The sequence below is a fragment of the Fukomys damarensis genome, unplaced genomic scaffold (genome assembly GCF_012274545.1).
Source record: "Fukomys damarensis isolate Sample0158 unplaced genomic scaffold, DMR_v1.0_HiC HiC_scaffold_2, whole genome shotgun sequence".
Lineage (NCBI taxonomy): Eukaryota > Metazoa > Chordata > Mammalia > Rodentia > Bathyergidae > Fukomys > Fukomys damarensis.
The window spans coordinates 12,686,525-12,704,886 of NW_022900914.1; the positions used below are offsets into that span (position 1 = coordinate 12,686,525).

Genomic DNA, 18,362 nt, shown 5'->3' on the forward strand with positions numbered 1-18,362 from the left:
GACAAACTTTCGTTAATGATTCCAGACCTACAATGAAATTAAAGTTTCCTCACAATGTTATACTGGAAGGTCTTATAGATACTGGAGCTGATGTTTCTATCATAGCCTCTCATTATTGGCCTCCTAACTGGCCAAAACAGAGTGGATGCCACTTTTATTACAGTTGCGATCATGAGGCTGCTGTTTGCCTTAGTGAGCTTCAGCCCTCTGATCCTGCTCCCTACATCTTGCCTGCTTCCCTTCATTTTGCAACACCAAGACAAACGACAATAGCTTTGAAAAAAAAAATCTGTCGTTTGCCATTCTGAAGTTAAATTTTATCCCTTTAGAGAAGCTTTCTCTGACCAACACTGTAAATTACCTACCCAATTAATCTCTACAGCACAGTCCTATTTTTTAAATTTATTTTGGGTTTTTGTTGCTGTTGCTGTTGTGTTTGTTTTTTGAGACAGGGTTTAACTATGTAGTTCAGGCTGGCCTTGAAATCACTATATAGCCCAGGCTGACTTGTAGCGATCCTCCTGCCTCAGTCCCCTAAAAAGCTAGAATCACAGGAATGAGACATCACGCCTGGCAAGTAGTTTTATTTTCTACCTGACACTACTTCTAAATAACTTTTTAAAATTTTATCCCTGATGTATCTTATTTGTTTTTCCTTGAATGTTGTTTTTGAGACCAGTACCTGATACATTCTTCACATTCTTTTTCGAGTATTTATTTTCTAAGTTTTTATGAGTAACGTTACTTGTATAATAAAGTTTTAACATTGTAGAGGGCCGGGGATTTAGCTTAGTGGTTCCAGCGCCTGCCTCGCAAGCACAAGGACTCGAGTTCGATCCCCGGTACCAAAAACAAAACAAAACAAAAAACCCATAAAACATTGTAGAGACTTGGAACATTATTTTAGGGAGTACACCACAATAGTCTGTAATTAGGCATTCCAAATTCCACTTACACTATTAGAGCAAACTAGATTCATGACTCTAGGCAAGTTTAACCTTCTTGTTTCCTCACTTGTGAAACGGAAATACTATCCATTTCCTCAGATTCAATCCACACAACATAAAAAGCGTTTCAGTAGTCGGCAAAATTTTCTCAACGTTAAAATGAATCCTAATTACTCCTTGCCGCTCGCCTCAGAGGACCTAATCAAGAACAGGGACTCCGAGGTCTGACAGGAGCGGCCCGGGCCGCCGGCCACACCTCCACCGGAAGTTGGGAAAGCCGGGGAGGGGGCGGGGGCCAGGCTGGACACGTACTTCCGCCCCCGCGGCCCGCTCAGCCAATGGGTGAGCGCCCCTGGTGGTGCCCCGCCCCTTCCGTACTGGGGTAAAAAACGAGCCCTAGAGCGTCTTCCGGCGGGAGCTGTGGCTCCTTATCATGGTGAGTTGGGTGTGGGGGCATGAGGGTTCCAGTTTTGGGTGATTCTCTGTCTCGAGCCGCCTCCGCCCCCCAGAGAAGGGCTGATGGGAATTGCACTCTGGTCCCCCGGGAGAAGTGTCTGTTTCCCAAATGGTTCCCTCAGGGTTCACTGAGATCGCTTTGTGTCCCTCACCCCATTCCTTTTCTTTTCGGGATCCCTGTCCCTCCCCGACCGAGCAGTTTCTGCGCCTGAGAAGTTTATGACTTCCCCCTCCGAGATATCCTTGATGTCAAAATAAAAGTATTTGACTCCCTCTGTGGTTACACCACTAAGGAAAGACCTGAGAAGAGTCCACAGCAAGAACAACTACAGCATTCGGGTGACGCTTAGAGGGGTGACAACGCTTAGAGCGGTGACAACAACCCCAGCAGAAACAAGGCTAGGAGTCAGGTTTTAGGGCGGACGACCCACTCTTCTACTTGTGTTTATTGAAAAGCAGGTAGCTTTGATAAGGCAGCAACTTCCAGAAGGACCATTTACAGACTACACAAAGTTACGCTGTTTGTAGAAATTACGGAAAGATTCCAGGATCCGTTATGGTTTCTGGGATGTGTTCCCTCCAAAGTATATTAGAGGAATTAGGCCTTTAAAAATTATGTCTATACATCTTTCATTTCATATCTGTTACTGAGAGGTGATTATTTCAGATGTCCTTTGCGCTTCTGGAAATTATCAGAATTCATCGAGCACTTTTTGGTAGCTGATAAAGGGACTATATTTTTGTGTGTTAGTAGTCATTGTAAAAGTTCTTTCCTTATGTGAATATGGTCTAATTTTGTAATTTTTCTATAATCTTTTGCAGGCAAAAAAAAGTGGGTAAAACTTCACTTTTGCAGGTTTTAGGGTTAGCACAGCTTCCAGGTATGCTTTTCTTCGAAATGTTCAGCAGAGTATAGCCTCCGTTATAGTTCTAAAATTTGACCTGGTTACGCTCTTGTTTAGTTTTTCAGGTTTTCTATAGCTCTGGAGATATCATTGTTTAGCATAACATACAAAACCGTCTATACTCTAGCATGTTACCTTTACACCCTACACACACACACACACACACACACACACACACACAAGGTATCTACTTTCAAGCCACAAGGAATAGTTGCAAAACATGCTGTATGACTGGTCCTTTTTACATATGCCATTCCATTTGCTTGCATTGTTCATCATCCCCTACTCCCATCAGTATACCCTTGCAAGTCTTTAATTTTTTTTTTTTTTTTTTTTGGTACTGGGATCGAACTTGGGACCTTGTGCTTGCAAGGCAGGCAGTGACAGCACTGAGCTAAATCCCTAGCCCTTTTCTTTTCTCCCACAATCCTTGTTGATTATCTTAATCTTGAAACTTAATTTATAAGTGGCCTGAGGTTAAACAAATTATCAAAGGATCACAATTATTAAGCAGCATTTTTATATTCTTGGGATGAAAATATTCACTCATAATTCTTTATGAGTGTATTAACATTTATTAACACCTCAAATGAAAACAGCGTATTATTTCTTTAGATTTGATTAGCTTATCAGGGCCTTATGGTTATACAAACACTGGACTTTACCTGAATTTCAAAGTTGGTAACACTTTTCTGGTTTATCTTTCTTTTAAAAAGTTTTTTACTTTGTTTTTTTATTGGGTTTTTATGATGAATTTCAAGAGCATACATATAAAAGGAGAGAGACTGAAATACAGTGAGCTCCTGTGTACACCTCACCTGGAATTGAGGATTATTGGCATTCTGGTACTATTTTTTATATGTCATATTTCTAGTGCTTGGCCTTTTTTCTGCCTTCAGGGTCTCAGTTTAATGCACCTAATGACCTGTCTAAGCTTTGAAAGAATGAGATATTCTTTCTTCTGACTATTAAAGCTTTCTCTAATTAACACAGGAAAACCATGCCTCTGCTTGAATTGAATCTGAAAGTTTTCCACAGTTATAATACCCTGGATCCAGTGCTTGTATAGGGCTTCAGTTTTGAGTCAAATTGCCCAATTTAAGTTAGTTAGAAATGCATTTTGGTTGTGGCCTTTACCATCAAAGAAAATATTTTATTGACTGGTGATTTAGCTCAGTGGTGCCACCGCCTGCCTCACAAGTGAAAGGTCCTGAGTTTGATCCCCAGTACAAAAATTGTAAAAAGTCATATACAGTAGACACTCAAGTTACAACCAGCCTGATGTACGAACAACTTGGGTCAATTAGATTAATGGGAGATTCATGTGCTTCTTGTTATCTATAGGGTACACCTAAGTAAGTGTCCAGATCTCAGATGTACTGACTTACAACCAACTTGAGTTACAACCAGCCCTGGGGAACCAATTGAGTTCATAAGTCAAGGGTCTGCTGTATTTAAATATGTGGCATCAAATACTATGACCCTTGACAACTGTGAAGGAACTTTTCTCCTAGAAACAATTACTTGCTTTTGGCATAACAAAATTTTCTCATTAAATTAGCCAGGCATTGGTGCACACCTGTAATCCCAGCACTTGGAAGGCTGAGGCAGGAGGATTGCTGAGAGTTCAAGGCCAGCCTGAACTACATAGTGAGACAAAACAAAAAACAAAAAAGAAGCTGTAGAGTTTTGCTTTTGGATGTCTATGCCAAAAAAAAAGAAAAGAAAGGAAAGAGCCAACCTGTTTTCAGCATAAGTTTTAAGTATTTTTGAATCATAACTGAAGCAGTTAGTATATCTGCTGCCAAAGCGAGCACAACTCAAGCAGTTAGTAATCATAGTACTTTGGCATTATTTCCATTATTATAAGTAAATTCAATTAATAATATACACAATACCCTCTTTGGCCTTCTTTACAAACATATAAAGATTTCTTTCTCTACTACATCCCCAACTCCAAGATTATAAAATTATATATCCATACTTCCTTCAAATATAGTTTTATATTTTTGTATGTAAAACAACAAAATTAAGAATGAAACATTCCCTTTATCAAAATGCTATTTATTGAACAGCTCATATTTTGTCCCACTGCTGTTAAATACTACCTTTATCATAAATTTATTTCTCAGAGATGTTTGATCCCTGCTAAGGCTTTTCCATAAGGTTTCCTAAACTTGGGTGGTAAATCCCCTCTGGTTGCTTTGTCTCCTCTATCATTGGTAACCATATTGCTAGGCTCTCTCAGGGTTAGCCCTGAATAATAAACTAATAGGAACTCCTAGGGTGTCAGATACTTTGCTCGAATGCCTCAGTGAGAACCTCAGGGTTTTACTATCATAGTTGCTAGAACTTTCATATATTTAGGTGTTTTCTTGTTTTGTTTTGTACCAGGGATCAAACTCGGGACCTTGTGCTTGTGAGGCAGGCTAAATCCCCAGCCATATATTTCATTTTAATTAGGTGAATGTTATATTTTCTTTTGAGTAGAGCTCTGTGGCAGACTTTCCTTATCCTTTTTCCCTATTTCTTTTCTGGTTTAAGTAGCTTAATCCATTTAAAAATAAAGAGAAGAACCTCGAACTAAATACCGTATTTGTATTCCTGCTCAACTATTTACTGGCTTTGTGACTTTGGAAAAGGTACTAAAAATTGTTTTTACCCTATAGGGTTTATTATATTATCGATACATATACAGTGCCTAGAAAAGTGGTTGGCATATTGAATATGGGGATACTCAATCAATATTAGTACTATAACATCCCAGGAACTATGAAGAAGATTACATACCCAAATGCCGATTTGTATATTTCCTGTTTGTTTTAAAGGGGACAATACATCTCTTTCGAAAACCACAGAGATCCTTTTTTGGCAAGTTATTACAAGAATTTAGACTTGTAGCAGCTGACCGAAGGGTAAGTTATTTCTGAACCTCAATTTAAATTATTGTACAAACAACATTGGTGAAATTGTACAAATAACATTAGTGAGAGGTAGTAGAAATTGCTGTTGGCTATTGTGTGAAAGTTTCCAAATTGCCCACGCCACGTTTCTCAGATACAATGGGTACGTTTATTTTTGTTTACCCTCTTTTTCTCTTTGTTTGGTGGAAGTTCACTCTGCAGAGCTGGGTTTTCTCCTACTCATTACCATGTACTTTTATTTCTTTCTTTTTTCTTTTTTTTTGAAACAGGGTCTCGCTATATAGTTGAGACTGACCTGGAACTCACTATGTAGCCCAGTTTGGTCTCGAACTCAGTGATCCTCCTGCCTCAGCTTCCTGAGTGCTGGTATTACAGGCATGCGCCACCACACCTGGCTACCGTGTACTTTTCAAATAAACTTTTTGGCATCATTAAAAAAAAAAGCAAGAAATTGCTGTTGATCCCACCACAGGTTTTGTTTCCATGTTTGATAAGTATTATTTTTAAAGGAGGAAAGGTTCATTTTAACTCATAGTTTGTAGAGTCTCTAATCAGCTGGCTTCAAGGCAGGGTGGCACATGGCAGAGGGGCATCCAGGAGAAGAAATAGTTCATGGCAAAGTGGAACAGGCAGAAGGCAGCAAAGCACAAGCAGCAGCAGCAGCAAACCCTAAGTATTTTTTTTAATGTAAAATTGTTGTTGTTTGATGTTCATTTGTTTTGCTTTGGTAGAAAGAAACAAGGTCACTTGAAAGTTTCTATTCTAGTCCAGGGATTTAGCTCAGTGGTTCCACGCACAAGGTCCCAAGTTTGATCCCCAGTACAAAAAAAAAAAGTCTATTCTAAATATAAGGTGTTTTTAAAGAAAATGTTTTTTCTTACAGTTGCTTTTGTTATTAATTTTTTTTTGTTGTTTCAATAGTTTTTTTTTTTTTTGAGACAGGGTCTCACTATGTAGTTGAGACTGACCTGGAACTCACTATGTAGCCCAGGCTGGTCTCGAACTCACAGCAGTCCTCCTGCCTCAGCCTCCTGAGTACTGGGATTACAGGTGTGCACCACCATGCCTGCCCTCAATAGTTTCATTATGTAGCCTAGGCTGGCCTCAAATTTGTAGCAGTCCTCCCGCCTCAACCTCCTGAGTGCTGGAATTACTGGTGTACGCAATCACACCCAGCTCCGTTGCTATTAATTTTTTAAAAAATTAAATGAATGTAGTCTTAAGCCATGTTTTCTCATTTTTTCCCCCAGTACTGGGTATTGAGCTCAGGAGCTTGTGCTTGTGAGATAGGTGCAGCACCACTGAGCTAAATCCCTGTCATGTTTTCTCTCACTTTTTTTTTTTTTTTTTTTCCTTTTTTTTTGGTACTGGGGATCAAACTCGGAACCTTGCACTTGTGAGGCAGGCAGCAGCACCACTGAGCTAAATCTCCAGCCCCTTCTCATTTTTGACAGGAAAACTGTATCATACTTTGAGACTAAATAAAAACATGTAATTGTTATTCTTTTTGGCCACCTATATAGAATTCCTAATTATGCTGTTTTCATTCCTCTGCTATTGTCTGAATTACAAGCTTTGTGAGGGCAATAACTATACCTTTTTTTTTTTTTTTTTTTTGAGACAGGGTCAGGTGAGACTGACCTGGAACTCACAGTGTAGCCCAGGCTGGTCTCAAACTCACAGGGTTCCTCCTGCCTCAGCCTCATGAGGGCTGGGATTACAGCTATGCGCCACCACGTCTGGCTGTTGCTCTCTTTTTTATAGGCATACAAAATATGTACCCAGTATATATTTAATGGGTTTTAAGTAAAGGCAATTTGGATGGAATTTTGTAATTAGTATCAGGGACATTTGCTTTGCATCGTGAACTAGACTGAAAACTTCTTTTCTTTGTTATTTATATTATATCTCTGGTTTCTAAAACTTTAGCGTATAATCAGAAGTCAGTAAACTGGTATTTGGAAATATTATCATGCCCTTAATATTAAAGAGCCAAAGTTAGAGAATTCATCTTTTTCTTAGGCATCTAATCCACCTTGCATAACCTCTTAGAACAGATATATATACAGCTCTGTGCTGTTGATGGAGAGCAATTATCTTGTATAAATAAAGAGGAGAGTCTTTAACCATGGGCTTTCCTGAAGCACAGTGTACCACAGAGCAGGTAGTGGGAATAAAAGCAGTATAGAAATCCCCCATTGTCTGCTCTTTCTCTTTCCATGAATTCAGTAACCCTGAAGTTCAAAAACTACTAAACGGGACATTCCAGAAATAAACAATTCATAAGGTGTAAATTGTGCACTATTCTGAGTAGCATGCTGGAATTTCTCCCTGTCCTACTCTGTCCAGCCTGAGATGTGAACCATCTCTCTGTCCAGTGTGTATAGCCACCTGTTAGTCACTTAGTACCCATGTTGGTTATCACATCAACTGGTTCCAGCATCAGTAACACTGTGCTTTTTTTGAGACAGGGTCTCACTATGTAGTTGAGATTGACCTGGAACTCACTATGTAGCCCAGGCTGGTCTCGAACTCAAAGTGATCCTCCTGCCTCAGCCTCCCGAGTGCTGGGATTACAGGCATGTGCCACCACGCCCAGCTGTGCTTGTTTTTAAGTAATTCTTATTTTGCCTAATAATAGCCCTACAGTAGGGTAAGAGCAGTGATGCTGCCAATCGGAAGGTACTAGTTCTCAATTTAATAAAGAAGAAAACTGTGTGCTAAAGTTGTTGCTATACACAGTACAGGAAGATATTTTGAGTGATAGACTATTTTATATAGCTTCTATTATATCACTATAATTGTTCTGTTTATTTTTAGTTATTATTTTTAGTCTCCTACTGTGTTCCTTATTTTATATTTAGCCTTATAAATATATATGTACAGGTTTCAGCCGTCCACTGGGAGACCTTGAGAACTTATCCCCTGTAGACATGAGTGACTGCTATATAGGAACACCTGAATAGTAAAGATATTCTCCATCATAATTTATATCTTAAGAGATAGCCATGTCTCATTTCTTCACTGCTCATAATTCTCAGTGATATAATATTTCAAAATCCATACCTCTCATTTCCTCCTTCATCATGAATTGTCCTGTCCTTTGTCACTCTCAGCTGTCCACTTCCGGGTTCATAGCATGGATCTGGTCAGTCATAAGAACTGTACTCTCTTGCTGTCCACATTTCACTCACCAGGAACCAGCACTTGACTCTGATAAACTCCTGTTACCCCAACATGAATCATTCTGCAGTTTTACTATGACTTTCAGTTCATTGACTCTGCCACATTTTCACTATTTGTTTCTTAATCTAAGTTATTGTTTGGTCCATCGTTATCATTTTCTATGCCCTCAACTCCTTTCTGTCCCCTTTCCCTCCATCATACTTCCCTAGGAAATCCCTAACCCTCACGCTTGATTTTCTGCCTGTTTACCTGTATATTAATTTTCAGTCTATTCCATCACTCTTCTGATCTTTCTTCTCATCTTTCTGATCTCTAAATTTTGGAATATCCCAGAGCTTTAGAGCTCTAACCTCTCTTTTTCCTGTTCTTTGACATCTGGGAATACTAGCAGCTTCCAAACTTTCACTACCATCGTTTTTTTTTTTTTTTTTTTTTTTGCACCAGGGATCGAACTCAGGACCTCCGCTTGCAAGGCAGGCAGTGGTACCACTGAGCTAAATCCCTGGCCCACCCCATATATTTCTTAAACCTTGACCTCTCTCCCACATTTGATTCCTGTGTATAATGGCAAGTGCTCTCCTGCCCCAGGGAATTTGCACTGTGGTCCTTAGTTTCTCTCCCGGGTATCTGCATGCCCGGCATCTTTGCTCCTTTCAAATTTCTGTTATTTTTCTCTCATTGTGTGTGTGTATTTGTATATATTGTTTATGGGTTGTTTTTTGTTCTGTTTTTGTTTTTTGAGACAGGGTCTCACTGTGTTACCCAGGCTGGCCTTAAACTTGCTGCAGTCCTCCTGCCTCAGCCTCTAAAGTGCTGGGTTACAGGTGTGCTCCACCTTGCCTAGCTCTTCTGTGGACTTTTAAAGTGTCAAAATTTTCTCTTTTGCAGACCTATTTCATATGACTTACTTAGTAAATAATCAGGTACTGTCTTTTTTTGGGTAACTATTTTGATGTAAGTTCAAAATTATAGAAAAATTCCAAGATTAGGACAAGGAATGCCATTGAGCCCTTTATTCAAATGTACCAGTTGCTTACATGTTGTCCCATTTGCTTTATCAGTGTCTCTACATACAGATTTATGGAGAAAAAAGTGACATATATGTATATGCATGTTTTTCTCTTATTTGGGAGTTTCTGTGTCAGCGTTTATTTTCTTTTAAAAATTCCCCTTCTGAATTATTCTTTTTTGTTGAGACACGGTCTCACGATGTACTTGAGACTGACCTGGAACTCACTATGTAGCCCAGGCTGGTCTTGAACTCACAGCAGACCTCCTGCCTCAGCCTCCCGAGTGCTGGGATTACAGGTGTGCACCACCACACCCAGCTTCCTTCTGAATTACTCTTTTGGATTGGTATTTATAAGAATAACTTGGTTGATGATAATTTTGGCAGATGTAGATTTCTTTCTTTTGTGAGATGGGGTCTTATTGGGTAGGTCAAGCGTCTGGCTCCAGAGTGACAGGTGTGTACCCCGCCTGGCCAGTTTTTGAAGGAAGTTCTGCTTATTGTTTTGAACATTATAGTATGAATTACAGTGACTTGAATGGACCCATTGATTAGTATTGCACAGATAAGAGTGATTTTCCTTTTCACAGTCGTGGAAGATCCTGCTTTTTGGTGTAATAAATTTGGTGTGTACCGGCTTCCTGCTTATGTGGTGCAGTTCTACTAATAGTATAGGTAAGTTGCCATTTGTATTTTTACGGAGCTAGTTTCACTTTTATTTTTCTGATTTTACAAGAGGTGTATTTTATTTGTATAGAATATATTCTGAAATGTATAATGATTTTTTTTCCCAGTACTGGAGCATAATGATTTAAAAGAAGGAACATACACACACACACACACACACACACACACACACACACACACACACACACACACACACGGGTTTGAGAGAGAAAATCTTTTAAATTATACACACACACACACACACACACACACACACACACACACACACACACACACACACACGGGTTTTTGAGAGAAAAGTTATTTTAAAAATGCCTTGTAAGGTATTACATTTGTTTGGTTGGATTTTTTGGATTTTATCATTTTAAATGAACTGTTTTTTTTTTTTTTAACTTTCAATTCACTTGTGAAACTGAGATATCTTTTTAGTGTGACAGATTAAAACTAATTTATACAGTTTATAAGTAAGATTTTTAGGTTTCCTGACATTTCCTTAGCAAAGGAATTCTGTAATTTTCTTTTCTTGTGTCTTGCCTGCTGAAATTTTCATGTATCATTATTTGCTGTTAGTATTCAGCAGATGCATGCTAAATAGTAGAGATGATACAATAGGCCCAAACTTGATCACCTGACTTTTTTTTTTCTTTTGGTCTTTTGAGACAGTCTCACTTTGTAATTCTGGCTAACCTTGAACTCCTAATGATCCTCCTGCCTCAGCCTCCTCAGTGCTGAAATTACAGATATGTGCCACCACTTCTTGTGATCACATGACTTTTGAGCATTTTTTGCTTCATTTTTTTCGAGTGCAAAAACCAGGTTTTAAAGTGAACTTTTGTGTTAACCAACATTGGCTACATGTTGTTAAATAGATTTATACATAATTCTCAATGTATGAGTTTGATTATTGAGTCCAGCCATTTTTGGTAATGGATAGCCCCTGATATGAACAATTTTGATGATTTCCTATAGTTTCTTAAGACTAGATTAAGTAACATTTTAATCTTTTTGCTGTTTTGCAGCTTTAACTGCCTATACTTACCTGACCATTTTTGATCTTTTCAGGTAAGTTTTTGCAAATCTCCTTACTGCTTTAGAGCCAATATTTATTGCACTAAATTCATGAAATTTTCTTTACTTAAAGAAAAATAATTTGCTAAATAAATGTGGAAAACTAGAGAGGTTAAACTATATACTTACATAGGCGTACTTAGAATCACAAAAAGGTCAGTTCTTCCAAAGTTAATCAGATCAGACAAGCTTATTTGAATATTTTTAGTAGTTCCCACTTACCATGGTTTCCTTTCCACAGTTCTTCTCATCTAAGGTCCACAGCAGTCCAGAAATATTAAAAGAAAAATTCCAGAAATAAACAATTCATAAATTTTAAGTTGTGTACCTTGCTGAGTGGTGTGATGCATCTGGCACCCTCCTGCTCCATCCAGGCCACCACACTAACGTCCCTTTGTCCAGTGTGTTTGGCTGTGTCAGCGCCTATTAGAGAGTCAGTAGCTCTCTGTGGGCAGATCAGCACTTTGCTGTGGTGTGACCATGCTTGCGTTCACGTAACCCTTACAAAGTGGTATAAGTCTGTAACAGTGTGAGAGAGAGAGACCACATTCACCTAACTTTTCTTACAGTATATTGCTATATTTTATTTTTAACATACTGTGTCTGGTTTATGAGTTAAACTTCATCACAAGTATGTACATATAGGAAAAAACCCCAGCATATACAGTGCCGAATTTGGTGCTATCCATAGTTTCAGGCAGCCAGTGTAGGTCTTGGAACATATCTCTTATAGATAAAGGAGGAGTACTGGGTATGAAAGAATGAACAGAATAAAATGTTGAGTAATAGACCTAAACCCTTAATGAGAATTTAGCTTGTGATAATTGTGGTATTTTAAAGATGGTACAAATCCTAGAAGTCATAAAAAATTGATAAGCTGTATTAAAATTGGAAGGTGGGCAAGGTGGTGCACGCCTGTAATCTCAGCATTCTGGAGGCTGAGGCCAGAGGATTGCTCTGAGTTCGAGGCCAATCTAGGCTACATAGTGAGTTCAAGGCTAGCATGTACTACATAGTAAGACCCTGTCTCAAAAAAACAAACAAAGAAAAATTGGAAAGTCTAGGTAGCCAATATCACCATAAATAGAGAACAACCTAACAAGATATTTCTCAACCAAAAGCCTAATTTTGCTAATATTTAAAGTACTTATAACTCAAGAGCTGGGTGTAGTGGCACATGTCTGTAATTCCAGCAAGCAGGAAAATTGCCATAAGTTTGAGGCCAGCCTGAAGTACATAATGACTTCAAGTTGAACCTGAGCTATATAGCAAGATACAGTTTCAAAGCAAACAAAAACAAAACAAACTAAAAAACAAAAAGCCAGGTATGGCGGCACATACCTATAATCCCAGCCCTTGGGAAGCTGAGTTAGGAGGATTGAGAGTTTGAGGCCAGCCTGGGATACAAAGTGAGACCCTGTCTGAAGAAAAGAAAAAAAGAAGAAAAGAAAAATTTAAAAAATAAAACATTTATAGTATGTTTGTATTAAGGCTGTTAGGGAAATGGATGCTCTTTTGTTTTTTTAAAAAATGGCTTTACGACATAATTCACATCTTACGGTGATACTTGGTACATTCATAAAGTTATGCTTACATCATCATGATCAGTTTTTTAACATTTTTATTATTTTAAAAATATTTCTTTTTCCTTAGCCATACTCCCTAATCATTCCATTCTCTTCCTAGCGCTAGGCAATCACTAATCTACTTTTTTCTCTGCAGATCTATCTGTTCTGGACAATTCATGTATATGGAAGCATAATAATGGTCCAGTGTGTCTGTCTCTTTTTTTTTTTGGACAGAGTCTCACTATGTAGTTGTGGCTGTCCTTGAACTCACTGTGTATGTAGCCCATGCCAGCCTTGAACTCCCAGTGATCCTCCTGCCTCATCCTCCCAATGCTTGGATTACAAGCGTGCATCACCGCACCTGGCATTTAAGATTGTCTTCTGAGCATAGAGTTTTTACCATTTTCTTATAATGTGTCTAGCTTTTTTTTTTAATTGTGGAAGTATATTGTTATACGAATTTAATCTGTTCATCAGTTAATGAACATTTGGGATTGTTTTTAGTCTTTGGCTATTACAAATAATGCTGCTGCAGTATTTGTGTATAAGTTTTTGTTTAGATGAAGGTTTTCATTTTCTCCTGTATGTGTACCTAGGAGTGAAATTACAGGATCATATGATTGCTCTTTTTATTCATTTGAAGAATTACTATACTGTTTACCAAAGTGACTACATCATTTTTCTTTCCCATCGGTACTGTTATTAAGATTCAAATTTCCCTTGCCAACAATTATTATTTTCATTTATTAGTTTATTTTTGGATTTTTGAGACAAACTCACTATATAGTTCAGGCTGTCCCTGAGGATTCTCATTTGCACTTGCAATAATACCAAAATACAAAATAATACAAAAGTCATCTGTTCCTTTAAAACCAAGGAGAATTTTAGCATGGCTTCTGTGTAAATACCAAATTTTGCTGCTGCTTTAGAATTGGGAGTGAGGTTAGCAGACAGTAAGAACTTTGTCATGATGAGTGTAAAGTATACTTGGGAAATGTGACTGTCAGTCTTCCGTCAGAGCTGTCTTGAGGCTCTCAAGGGTGTTTCACAGAATCGGAGGGCACAAGGTTAGCTGGGCTACAGGACTAAGAATGGGGAGATAGGGCTTTTATAAATGGGAAGGGAAATGAGATGGAGAAGGAGGTTGGAAAAGAATTGAGAGGTGTTATGTAAACGTACAAACTCCACATGAGGAATGTAATCACTACGTACTGCAAATATGAACTAACAACAGTAAGATTTTTCAGGAAGTGTTATTAAGTACACCTTTAATCTGGTAAGAAAACCTACTAAATTGGTATAAGATGAATAGATGATACTGGTTACCTGAATTTCATAATATAATAAATTTATTTATTTTATTTTTTTTATTTTTTTGGTACCGGGGATTGAACTTGGGTCTTTGTGCTTGCAAGGCAGGCCACCAAACCGCTGAGCTAAAGTGTAATGTTTAGAATGAATCTCCACCACACTTGGAAACTTAACAGATTTTTATGACATCTAACATATTTTTATAAAATTCAGCCAAGTTAGGTTGCGTATGTCTAGAATCCCCGAACTCTAGGAAGCTGAGGCAGGAAGATGGCAAGTTCAAGCCAGCCTAAGGTAACTCAGTGATTGAGTGAGACTCCATCCCATAAAAAGAGAGTTGGGCCAGGGATGTAGCTCAGTGGCACTGCACCTGCCTTGGAAGTGCAAGGTCCTGAGTTTGATCCACAGTACCACACACACCAAAAAAAGTGTTGAAAATACAGCTCAGTGTGAAGGCTCTGGGTTCAGTTCCCAGTACTGGAAAAAAAAAGTCCAGATGTTCTTAATATTTAGTGTAAATTTTAACAAAAATTTTAAAAAGCCGATTAATGTTAAAATTTATTGTATATGTTAGAATAAAATATGTTACCATTATTATATCTTTTAAACAAATATTCTCAGTTATAGAAGCCATTTAGCTTGGAGATAGTGTAGGTTTTGGTACTCTGACTTCTTAATGAATTGTAATTTCTTTGAGTTTCTTCACATATTAAAACTGTTTAGGGCTGAAGATTTAGCTCATTGGTGCCTCCGCCTGCAAAGCAGGCACAAGGTCCTGAGTTTGATCCCTGGTACCTAAAAAAAGATAAAACTGTTTAGATTATGTTATTAGAATTTATAATAATGATGACTGATAACTTTTAGCAACTTAAGAATTCTGAAAATTGTCTCAGAATGTTCTCTTCTAGCTCTGGATCTAATGCTAAATTTTTTTTTTTTTACTTAGTTTAATAACATGTTTAATAAGTTACTGGGTAATGATGAGGAAACCTAGCCCTGTGTATTCATTTGGGTAAGTTCAAATGATTTCATTTCATTTATTATTATTAAAATAATAGTTTACCAATAAAATAATAATGCAATCAAAGTAAACTATAGGACTTCTGGGAAATAAATACTGCCTGTTTAGTGACATGTGATCAGATAGTAAAAGTATATACAGAATCATCTTGTAAGAGGATTCTAGAAAAGAAATATGAGTATTTAAAGTGTAAGTTGTATTAAAATGCAATGTTTGCATTCAGTTCTCTTATGTTTTATAAAGACCCCCCCCCCGTTCCAGGGATCAAACTTGGGGCCTTGTGCTTGCCAGGCAGGTGTGGCATCACCAAGGGCATCCTTGGGCCCTATAAAGAAATATTTTTTTCATTGAGTTTATTGGTACCTTTTTAAGTATACAGCACGGTTACATTCATCATTGGGATCTTGTACCTTTACATGACATCTTGGTTCTCATTTTTTCCCCACACCCCTGCCCTCCCTTCATCCTCTCCACCCTCCCCTATTTACAAAGACTTTGTTTCCATTTTTTCCTTTTCTCATATTTTTTCTTTTCCCTTGTTTCCTTTCCCCTACTCTTCCCACTTCCCCTACACCTTTAGCCCTTTTCTTCCTGTTTCACATTATCAGTTAATACAGTTTGGATCTTATTTACACTTTTAGTTTTTCACACCAGAGAAACTATTCAGTATTTATACATATGTGTCTTATTTATTTCACTTAAGAGTATGGCCTCAATATGCATCCATTTTCCTATGAATGACTAGTTTCTCATTCTTTATGGCTGAGTAGTACTCTATTTTATAGAAAAATCACATCTTCTTTATCCAGTCTCCAACTGGTGGGCAATTGGGCTGTTTCCAAGTTTTAGCTATTACAAGCTGTGCTGCTATAAACATAGGTGAGTATATATCACTGTGGTATGATTCTTTTAATTCTTTTGAAAAGCTACCCAGCAGAGGAATAGCTGGGTCAAATGGAACCTCTAATCCTAGTTTGAGGTTTCTCCATATTGATTTCCACAGTGCTTGCACCAGTCTGCACTCCCACCAACAGTGGAGAAGGGTTCCTTTCTCCCCACAACCCTGCCAACATTTGTTACTGTTTGATTTCTTGATAGCAGCCATTCTTTCTGGGGTGAGGGGGAGATCTCATTGTTTGTCTTTGAGAAATGTTCATTTCAGATGCCCATTTTCGAATCAGATCTTTACATTTGGGGGGGCCTGTTTTTTTTGAGTTCTTTATATATTCTAGATAGTAGTCCTGTGTCTGAGGAACAGCTGGTAAAATTTTTCCCACATTGTAGGTTTTCTCTTAGCTATGTTGATGGTTTCTTTTGCAGTGTAGAAGCTTTTTAATAAAATGAGCTGGGCATGGTGGTGCACGCCTGTAATCCCAGCACTTGGGAGGCTGAGGCAGGAGGATCACTGTGAGTTCGAGACCAGCCTGAGCTACATAGTGAGTTCCAGGTCAGTCTCAACTACATAGTGAGACCCTGTCTCAAACCCCCCCCCAAAAAAAAGATGAGGTAGCTGAGTGCATCTGGAGTTGTCTCTGTATCTTCCAATCTATTCCACTGATCCTCGGGTGTTTTTCTTTGCCAGTACCATGCTGGGTTTTTTTTTCTTGTGTTTTTGGGGGATGGTACCGGGGGTTGAGCTTGGGTCCTTGTGCTTGCATGGCAGGCAGTGGAAACACTGAACAAAATCCCCGGCCCACCATGCTGTTTTTATCACAGTGACTTTGTAGTATAGTTTCAAGTTGGAAGAAATATTAATAGGGCTGGGGATGTAGCTCAGTGGCACTGCACCTGCCTTGCAAGGGCAAGTTCCTGAGTCTGATCCCAGGTACCAAAAAAAAGAAATCTTTTTTTTTTTTTTTTTTTTTTTTTTTGGTACCGGGGATTGAACTTGGGTCCTTGCACTTCCAAGGCAGGCCACCGAAACGCTGAGCTAAAAAGAAAAAAAGAAATCTCTCTCAACAGGGCCAGGGATGTAGCTCAGTGCTGCTGCTGCCTGCCTGGCATATCCCTAGATGTTAAAGTAAATGTGATGTATTTTGGTATTGTACGTTGGTGCAGATGGATTTTTATCTTAAGATTTCAGATTTGTGATAGCAATGCACTAACAAAGAATTTGAGGTTTCTGTGCCTAAATTTTGGAAACTACTGAATGTTGAATGTTGGAGCTAGATATGATGGTACATCCTGTAATCCTAGCAACTCAGGAGTCTGAGGAAGGAGAATCACACATTCAGAGCTACCCTGAGCAATTTAGAACCTTTTTCAAAATAAAAAAAGGTAGATTAAAAGGAGGGAAGGTGTATCTCAGTGGTTTAGTACTTGCCTACTGTCTGCAGGGCCCTGGGTTCAGTCCCAGTACTGAAAAAAGAATAAAGAAAGAGAAAATTGAAAGATGCTCTTTTATATTAAGAATTTTATAATGATTTAGAAAAAATGGAGAGTGCCTTCCAGATTCAAGGAAATGGAATGCAAATTTTTACTTCAGTTAAGAAATTCTTGGACCACACTTATTCTTCTCTACTATACCAGTCATTGAGATTATATTCTTTTTTTTTTTTTTGTACCGGGGATCCAATTTGGGACCTTGTGTTTGTGAAATAGGTGGCAGAACCACTGAGCTAAATCCCCGGGCCCGAGATTATATTCCTTTGTACAAAATTAGATTTTATTTACTTAAGGGCATAAAATAATAGATTAGATAAATAAAAGTTGTGAGGGCCGGGGATTTAGCTCAGTGGTTCCATTGCCAGCCTCGCAAGTGCAAGGTCCTGAGTTCAATCAAGAAATGAGAGCCAATAGAAAAAGTAAGTAGTTAAAATTCAAGTGAGAGTGCCTGAATTTTAAAATCTTATCTTTCCACTTGCAAGGTGTATGGCTAAACATTTATCTTTCCTCTTTGTGTCCTAAGTTTTAACCCATTCAAAAAAAAAGTCAGGGGCTGGGGATTTAGCTCAGTGGCGATACGCCTGCCTTGCAAGCAAGCACTAGGTCCTGAATTGGCTCCCTGGTACCAGAAAAGGAAAAAAAAACAACAACAAAAAAGTTGAATAAAGTGATCCTCATAAGTGCTTAATGTTTAATAAAACATAGTTAAATATCAGCTATTATGATAATAGTTATTTCTAGACAAATAAGGACCATAAGTGGGTCCGTGGAATATATATTGTACAAATAGAGATTCTTTTAAGTTAATTTTGATTTTCATTGTCTTTTATTCTTCTTTTAATTCTAGTCCATTCTAACAATGTTTCAGTAATAGATTGCACATATTGGATATACA

General features: G+C 38.1%; 1 protein-coding gene across 2 annotated transcripts in view; it reads left to right on the forward strand.

The window, feature by feature from the left end:
• The first annotated feature begins 1,316 nt into the window (after window positions 1–1,316).
• Slc30a6 (solute carrier family 30 member 6) overlaps window positions 1,317–18,362 on the forward strand; it is a 33,090-nt gene continuing 16,044 nt past the window's right edge. The window contains exons 1-5 of one of the 2 annotated variants that reach the window (XM_010645262.2): window positions 1,317–1,383; window positions 5,137–5,223; window positions 10,018–10,102; window positions 11,134–11,176; window positions 15,008–15,073. In XM_010645262.2, the coding sequence (XP_010643564.1) occupies window positions 1,381–1,383; window positions 5,137–5,223; window positions 10,018–10,102; window positions 11,134–11,176; window positions 15,008–15,073 (284 nt within the window). In that variant the 5' untranslated portion in view covers window positions 1,317–1,380. The remainder of the gene's footprint in view (window positions 1,384–5,136; window positions 5,224–10,017; window positions 10,103–11,133; window positions 11,177–15,007; window positions 15,074–18,362) is intronic. The other variant, XM_010645272.2, reaches the window with a different exon arrangement.